We start from the raw sequence: 9,209 nt of genomic DNA on the forward strand, positions 1-9,209 counted from the left end.
AGTAAGTTTCACAATCTTACAATTCTAATCTAGTTTATTAATATCTGTCTTTATAACCATCATCCTAGCACAAATGTTTACTGAGTGACAGATGATCAGACATCAAACTTACTATGTTCTGTGGACTAAGCAACATCTACACAGAGCACTATGAATAATGGCATACACTTGGGAGTTCTCATTTAAGCTATGTTGTCAAACAGATGCCTGTTAATAGCTAACACAGTAGAGCAGACTTAGGAGGCGGCGACACTGACAGTCTGACTGTCTAAATAAGCATAATCTATCTGAGTAAAGAGTGGACTCTAAGAAAACTGAAGAAAAGGAAAATTATTGTGGAAGGAGAAGACCTGGAGAGGAAAACCTAGTAAATCTGGAAAGAAAGAGGTTGAGTATACATTTCACAAAGCAATCTAAGAAACTCAATGCAATACAAATCCTTCCCAATGTAAGCTGACTCAACAATGTGCCTACAAAGGTTGTTCTTTTGGTACCTAGGTTTTTTTGATCAAAAAAGGCTACCACAGTTAAGATTGTAATGATCTGACTTTATTTTACACTAGGTAGGGGGCACAAAGCAATCCTCTTTAATAAAGTCGACAATTAGCTTCACTTAGAACGTTTTAATAATGCACATTAAAAAAAAGTATTTGTCTTACAAATTGTTCTGCAATCCAAATATACAACAGCTTGGAAAACAACATTTAGAAAACAAAAGCCAATGTAAAAAGACAACTCCAACAGTCCAGGTTTGCTACGGCTCAGATTTACAGCTTTCTCACGGCGTCATCGATGTCAGACATCTGTTCCTTCAGCTGGCTCCACTGCTCCATGTTTAAAGAAATGCCTAAACAAGGTTGAAGAGATACAAGGTGAAAAATCAAGCCTTTGGGGGATTTTGATATATCCAAGTATTTGTATCAAAACTGTCATTTCCCTTATGTGGATTTTTAGTGTTGAGGACAAAACCCAGATCTCAGTCAGGCGCTACTTCACCAGCTGCCTTTTGAATAGCAACTAGAATTTTCAAGCTTTGCGAGCGATCTATATTGATATTAAAATCTTATATTGGTCATAAGTTCAATTTTATATCCAGTTTAACTTCCAACAGTGCATCTACATAATGCCTATTTTGACAAGTACCAATAATAATCTGAAGATAATGTCACAAACATGTACGGAACCAGAATTGGTATAAGACACTGCAATTTTACATCCTGTCTCTTCCAACATTTGTTCCATATTTCCACCAAATTTCAATGTGTTTGGCTCTGTGCTGAGTTCTTCCATAAGCATCCATTCCACTTTGGGAAACTCCTTAGAGTGACTCAAAAGGGGCATGGTAGAGTGCACAATTCAGGTAGGTACATGTGCACTCTGGAATCATGCTATCACGAGTGACACTCGTCTTCGCATCACTAGCTGCCTTTCCTAGACTCAGTTTCTTAATCAGTAAATACAACTTACACATCAAAGGGTGGTCGTATATATTAAAACAGGTACTCTGAAACCTCAGGCTAACATCCCATACACGCAAACAATGTATTTTTCAGAAAACTGCTGAGGGACCATGAAATTGCAAAAGACAATGCAATAGACAGCTGTGGGAAAGAAAACCTAACTCAATTCCTACAGGAAAACATTTGCTAGAATGAAATTGAGGATTAGCCACTGTGGAAAATCCTGAATGAAAACTCAGACAGAAATAATCAGTAAACATAAAACATGAAGCTCCTAAGACACACCTGAAAACTGCATCAAAGAAGTGTCACATTTACCAGTAGACAGAACAGTACTAGAAGAACGCATTTTTTTCCTTTTATTAAAAGAATACACATTTATTCACTGAATGGGTGCACACATGCATACACGTAGAGGCCCCCTGCACCGCAGTATTTGCCACAGTATAGGTAGTGTCCATTCTCTCTTTTACCTCATGGGTCCTGGGATCACACGGCTTGGCACCAAGTGCCTTCACCTGCTGAGGCACCACACCTTACTGGCCCAAGAAAGTATTTCATCAACTAAATTACCTAGAGCGCAGAACTACATAAATTTAGGTAGTGTAGTGTAGTGGTTAATTTTTTTTCAAACTTCATTAGCATGACCATGTACAACAGTTTCACCTGACATTTTCCTGCATGTATATAATGTATCTCACCCTCTGCTCCCTCTCTATGCCCCATTTCCCACTCCTGTCCATCACCTGCCTCTTCCCAGCCAGTCCCCTGTCTGTGTGCATGCCTTTGTCTATGCTCCCTGGAGCACAAGTGACAGTTCATCTTGACCATCAACTCTATGGATTTAGAACCATCATGAACATACCTCTGTGAATGTCCACAAGTATTTGTGCACAGATTAAAACTGATGAAGGAAGACCTGTCCTGAATGTGGGTGGCCCCACCCACCTAAGGCCTCTGTGACACCTAGTCCAGCCCCAGCACTCATCTCTCCACATCCTGACTGGGCCCACGTGAGCAGCTGCCTTCCACCTTCTGACTGGGTCAGAATAAACCCTTCCTCCCTTAAGTTGCTTTTATCACAAGGAAACTAAATACAAGTTGGCACAAATGCTTTCTAGCTACTTGGTAAGAAGAAACTGTTTCTACATGCTGAGAGGCTTGAACTGGGCGAAGCACCAACACAGAGGACAGAGGAGTCTGTATTAAACAACACCCAGCTGGAGCTGAGTCCTAAGAAAACACTAAACCCAGCAGATTTCTACTTTTCATTTTAGTTTCCAAAGCAATGCCTAATCTGCCTAGGAACGGATAAGAATGAAGTTAAAGTTAGTGATCAATTCACCGTGACATTAGGATGCTATTTCCCTAGGTTCCATTACAAACTGATTATAAAAGGATCAATCCTTAACCTGTATACCCTGTTAAGAATTCAATCAGCATTAATGTTAAACTGAAGAAATAAAACCTCACCTTTTCTCCCTGGTTTCATTTCACCTTCTGAATCCATCCAATATTCTCTAATATCAATTAGAATTTTTCCTTTGAAGTCCCGAACACTGACATATCTCATCTTTCCAATCTAGCAGGGAGGGAGAAAGAAAATGCATAAAGAGAGGTTTTGAATTTATATTCACAACTTGCACTTATAATCCTGGAATAAGTATTCAACTGCAACGGGGGTAGGGAGAAGGAGTGTGTGCATGCATATATGTTCACATATGATGTCCAGAGAATGACTTCAAGTGTCTTTATCATTCTCTGCCTTGCCTTGAAAAGATCTCTCACTGTTAGGTTGGCAGGCCACAGAGTATTTATTCAGAATCTGTCATTTCTGCCCCTCAGTGCTGGGATTATAGCCATCTGCAGCCAAATCCAACTACCTCAGGTGGGTGCTGAGCATTAAAACCCAGGTCCTCATGTCTGTACAAGCATTTCTGCTTATTGAGCTATCTTCTTCAGTCTCGCTTTAAAATGTACGATTAAAACACAGTAAATAGAATAGATGTCCTGTGACAAAATAAAAACATAGTATGTTCCAATAATCCCACTTTGAGAGTAAGACGCGATATATTCTGAGAAACGCATATTCAGAAGTCTCTCCTGTGTGAGCATCAGAATGTACTTTAGTAAGACAACTTACACACTGTGGTACCAATCCTATAGAATCCTCACTGTGTATGTACGTGTTCAGTTGACTGACACATATGGCGGCACATAACTGCACATCCAAAACAACTGGCAGTAGAGTCTCCCAAGAGATCTCAAATACCCTTAATTGCACTATTCATAATAGCTAAGCAGCAGGCGCAACCCAAACGTCTATCCTTAGATGAGGACACAAATAGAGCGTGGCTTACACATGCAATGGAACACTATTCAGGTTTTATATAGGCAATACTGTCTATGCTATAGCGTTATGTTAAGTGAAATAAGCCACTCTTAGAATAACATCAGTACAATCTGATTCAACCTAAATGAGATGCCTACAGCCTAATGCAGTAAACTCAGAGAAATCAAAAAGTAAAACACCTCAGGAGGCAGCGGCAGGCAAGGTTAGCTTGGTTTACATGTAGCAAGTTCCAGGTTACCCAGGGTGTGCTGGTTCAACAGGAACAGCTACCAAGTTTTATGAGCTTGAATGGCTGGCCCACAGGACTGCAACTATTGGCAAGTGTGGCCTTGTTAGAGTTGATATGACCTTATTGGAGTCAGTGTGTACTGTTGTTGGTTTAAAAAAAACACACACACAAAACACAAAACAAAATCACAATCATTTGATTTTACCAATGAAGTCTTGGGAGCCAGATGCTTGGGTGGAAAACTGCTAGCTCAGAGAGGCAGAGAAAGCACCCAGCTGACTGACCTTCCTCCTCAGTCAAAGTCCCACCAGAATGCCCTCTCTCTCACGCCATCTCAAACTCAATGTCCCTCCCTTCTCCTTCCTGTGCCTCTCTCTGTCCTCCTGACTCCTCTTACTCTCTATGGTTTTTTAATGATCCTATGTTCACTTCCTGTCAGTTGGTCACTTGCTCTGCCTCTTGACCTACGGTTGATTTTGTTTAATCCTGTTTACAATATTCAAGCAGAAAGTGCTTTGACTAAAGGTGTGTGCTAAGGCTGAGCCACACAACTACAAGCAGGTTTTCCAGTAAATACAATCTCAGGGTTCAGTGTGATCAAATACCCTGCAACACTGTACACACTTGTAGGGGTGGACTCTGAGATCTCATACTCAAACTACACTCAGTGTGGCTCTCAGTAGCTTTGGCTGTCTTCAGATTAAAATACAGAACTCTCAGCTCTTCCTCCAGCACCATGCCTACCCTGCACACCACCATGTTGATAATGGACTAAAACCTCTGAAACTATAAGCCAGCCCCAATTAAAAGTTTTCCTTTATACATAGAGTTGCCATGATCATAGTGTCTTTTCACAGCAACAAAAACTGTAACTAAGAAACTGGCCTACATACTGAGACCCTGTCATTTAAAAAAAATAAATAAAAAACCTCATACTCGTGGCTTAACACAAGCTATGTGGTTTTTCAATGTCCCCACTTTCTAGATTCAGTAAATGTAAGGAAAGTGTGGTACTAAAGCAGACAGACATATGTCAAGAATTAAGAATGCAGCCCAAAAATAGGACAAACATTTAATAAACTCACCAAATTATTTAGGAAAGATCCAAAGTATTCCAAGGAAGGATAGTTGTGGTCATTTGAATGAAAATGGCCTCCTTAGGCTAAGGAGTGGCATTATTTTAAAGGATTAGGGCACATGGCCTTGTCAGAGTAGGTGCAGCCTTTTAGAAGGAAGTAGGAGTGAACTTTGAGGTTTCAGAAGCTCAAGCCACACTGTGTCTCTCCATTCCGAAACACTGACTAAGACAAATCTTCATAACAGGCAGAATTGTAGGTATACGCTACAGGTGGGTCTCTGCGAGTTTAGAACTAGCTCTGTTGTGCAGTCAGGGCTATACGAAAAAACCTTGTCTCCAGAAACCAAACAAAAGCCAGGCATGGTGGCGCACGCCTTTAATCCCAGCACTTGGGAGGCAGAGGCAGGCAGATTTCTGAGTTCCAGGACAGCCTGGTCTACCAAGTGAGTTCCAGGACAGCCAGGGCTATACAGAAAAACCCTGTCTCAAAAAAACAAGGAAGGAAGGAAGGAAGGAAGGAAGGAAGGAAGGAAGGAAGGAAGGAAGGAAGGAAGGAAGGAAGGAAGGAAGGAAAAGAAAAAAAAGAAAGAAAGAAAGAAAGAAAGAAAGAAAGAAAGAAAGAAAGAAAGAAAGAGAAAGGAGAGAGAGGGAGAGAGAGAGAGAGAGAGAGAAAACAAAAAAATGAGCCAAAGCTCTTTTTTTCGTAGTGAAAAAAAAAAAAAAATCATCCCCTAAAAATAAACCCCATTTCTCAAAAATCTCTAACAAAAAAGAACCTTTAAAAGCCGTGGTAATACATGTCTACAACCTCTTTACTTGAGGAGAGGCAGGAAAAAAACTCAAATCTCGCCTATTCTATATAGTGACTTCCAAGTAAGCCAGGGCTATTTAAAAAAAAAAAAAAAAAAGACCCTCATCTCAGACTCCCCCACCCCACCAGGCCAGAGGTGTCATTATTCTACAAGTAAAAAGAAAAGCACACAGCATGAATGATAAAAGAAAAGCCAAGATACAGTTATGAAACTGGATATTCCAAAGCACTTCTTTATAAACACTACAAAATACTCTAGCCAATTTTTTATTTATCCTGTCCCAAACAGTTTCTTGTTGTACTTAAAAGTCAAATGGCCCTCAAAGATCTTCACCAGACTTCTGATACTCAGCAAGACTTCCCAGGCTTCAACCACAAAGGCTCTGTAATTCATAAACAACCCAAACTCCTTCCCACCTCAAGATATTAACTCAATTTCCTGCTCTTGAAAATGCTCCCTTTGTCCACTCACAGCACAGCTGGCTTAACTGTCACATGTTAAGGTTTAGGTGCCTCTTCTTTTTAATGAGATTCTCAGGCCTACTCTCTCCATCTGCCCACTACTTCTCAGGACTTATTATAATTTTTACTATGTGTGTGTAATCATGGTTCCCTTAAATTCCATGAGGTTACAGATCACATTCCACATGGATTACTAGAAGCTGGCAAAGTCTGAATGAAGCAGAGCACAGTAAGCATCCAACTTATTATCCGTGTGAATCAGTACAACATCCTTCTGAATTCCTCACCACATACCTGCACCTATATTCGCTATCAAACCAACCTTTGCTCCGAAATTATACTGAAGTCAAAGACCTGAAACCTATTAACTGAATGATTAATTTACACTTTCTTTTTTGTCTATTTCTTTCTTCCACTACTTTTAGTTTTCTTTGACCACTTTATCTACTTACATCCTTTCTTCTCTTATCACCCATTTGCAAATCTCTCATAAGCTGCTCTATGGTTTATGTGTTCTTTGGTAGTTGGCTATTTAGTCAAACACATGTAAAAGCCAACAAGATAATTCCCAGCCAAGCCCCCCAGGCGCTACAGGAGACTGTCCTCAGTGACCACATTCACTGGCAGGTCTACCTCACTCATGGCTGGTCCTTCTTCATCACTGTCTTTGTAATCATCACACTCTCTCATCAATACAAATGAAAGTCTATAACTGCCTCCACAATCTCACAGCATCATTTACTCACAATTCCTCATCTCACCATCAGTGTTTTCAGTGAAGCAAATACTGAATTGCTAAAAACACTTTAATAAAGTCAAGATGCCCAGCAGCCCTCCCTAGGGTTCCTGTCTCACTCCATCTATTCTCCCCGCTGCCCCTTTCCTTAAGCTCAGACTCCCGGCCTAAACATGCTACCCCAGCACAGTCTGTACACATACTCTACTGTCCCCAGCCTTCTGTTTCTTATGAAGCCTAAGTTAAGTCATTTCTCTCAAATACTATCAAATTTACACTTTCCAGCCAAATACTCATCCTACTTACTCAAATTTGCTTCCCAAATATATAGTTGTAAATCTTTTTTTGGCTTTCTGTAACCTTTGGATTTGCATCATTTAAATATAGTAAAACTAGACTTCTAGCCTTTACCAAGAGCTCAGAATTGAACAAATCACCCTCACTTCCTACACGGGTCAAGAGGGTTACAAGGAAAGATCAGGATCTGTCCTCTGGACTCAATGCCCTCCAACTCTACCTGGAACATGTTGTCATCTCTGCTGCTGCTGCTCTGCTTGGAGGATGCCAGCGCTCTAGAAGTCTCACCAGGCTTTTGCTTCTTCACAGGTTTCTCTGGAACAACTTGCTTTTTCCTCTTTAACTTAAAAAGAAAAAAAAAAGGTAAGAATACACACTTGTGAAGTTCAAAACGCTTCATTAAAGAATCATATTTTTTACTTATTAAAAGAAAAATATGTACATTAAAATTTTTTTAACTGTGAATCTAGTCTTCACATAACTAACAATAGTTGTTTTGCACTCTACTCTCAAAATCCCCAAAGATACCTCAGATGTTAAAACAGTGATCTTGTGAACTAGAACCCACACACTACTCTCTGGAAGAGAAACAGAAGCGGCCTATAACTTATTTATAAACTTTTGGAAACCACAAATCTACCAAAAGCTTTCCTCTTATTATTTTATGTTTTTAAAAAACAAAGTATACTGGTATATCCTGTGATCCTGACTAAGGTTGAGGCAGGAAAGCTGAAGATCAAACAAAAAACAAAACCAACATATTTATGACTAAAAATGAATACTTACTAAATCTTTGTCTATTCCAAAAGGTATCTTTACTGTTTTCAAGAATGTATGCTTCCAGCCTGGACTACATAGCAAGCTCCAGGTCAGTCAGGGCTACATAATTTAACGCTTATCTTAGGGGGAAAGAAAATAATATGCCTAGGTAAAGCAAGTTATTACTATCTTATGCCAGGCACTGAAAATCAACAACTCAAAAACTTCTTCAGCACTAAAAATTGATGATGGACAGTAATAAGACTAGTATTCAACCCCATATTTTAGAAGCAGCACTAGCATAAAAGAATTATATATAGCCTCATTCTCAAAATGAGCTAAAAGCTAAAAAAATAAAAATTTTTAAAAACCCTTGTTAAGTTTCCAGCCCGAACAGTAGAGGGCAGGCATGTTGCTTCTTAGTGGAAAGTACAAACTAGTTTAATATTGCTAAACGTATATTAAATTTGTTGAGGCTAGGGTAATAATATGCTCTGAAATGAAAACTATGGAAGCATGAAAACTAATGTAAATGTTTACAGGATTAATAGTACTGTGAGACAAGCTACACAATCAGCTCAGCAGAAGGCAATCCTCTGACTGGTGCATGCAGCAAGTAACCTCAGAGTCAGTTACACACACACTTAGAGGTTACACTGTACAAGTAACCTGTGTCAGTTACACACACGCTTAGAGGTTACACTGTACAAGTAACCTCTGTCAGTTACACACACGCTTAGAGGTTACACTGTACAAGTAACCTGTGTCAGTTACACACACGCTTAGAGGTTACACTGTACAAGTAACCTGTGTCAGTTACACACACACTTAGAGGTTACACTGTACAAGTAACCTGTGTCAGTTACACACATACTTAGAGGTTACACTGTACAAGTAACTTCAGAGTCAGTTACACACACACTTAGAGGTTACACTTTACAAGTAACCTGTGTCAGTTACACACACACTTAGAGGTTACACTGTACAAGTAACCTGTGTCAGTTACACACACACTTAGAGGTTA

The 9,209-nt window shown here is 39.7% G+C and overlaps 1 protein-coding gene across 1 annotated transcript in view; it reads right to left on the reverse strand.

Moving 5' to 3' along the window:
* Positions 1-527: 527 nt before the first annotated feature.
* The window catches only part of Sub1 (SUB1 regulator of transcription), a 12,841-nt gene continuing 4,159 nt past the window's right edge, over positions 528-9,209 (reverse strand). The window contains exons 3-5 of the mRNA XM_021208664.2: positions 7,647-7,769; positions 2,934-3,042; positions 528-847 (exon numbers count right to left, since the gene is read on the reverse strand). Of these exons, the coding sequence (XP_021064323.1) occupies positions 768-847; positions 2,934-3,042; positions 7,647-7,769 (312 nt within the window). The 3' untranslated portion in view covers positions 528-767. The remainder of the gene's footprint in view (positions 848-2,933; positions 3,043-7,646; positions 7,770-9,209) is intronic.

Source organism: Mus pahari, chromosome 11 (genome assembly GCF_900095145.1).
Source record: "Mus pahari chromosome 11, PAHARI_EIJ_v1.1, whole genome shotgun sequence".
Taxonomy (NCBI): Eukaryota; Metazoa; Chordata; class Mammalia; order Rodentia; family Muridae; genus Mus; species Mus pahari.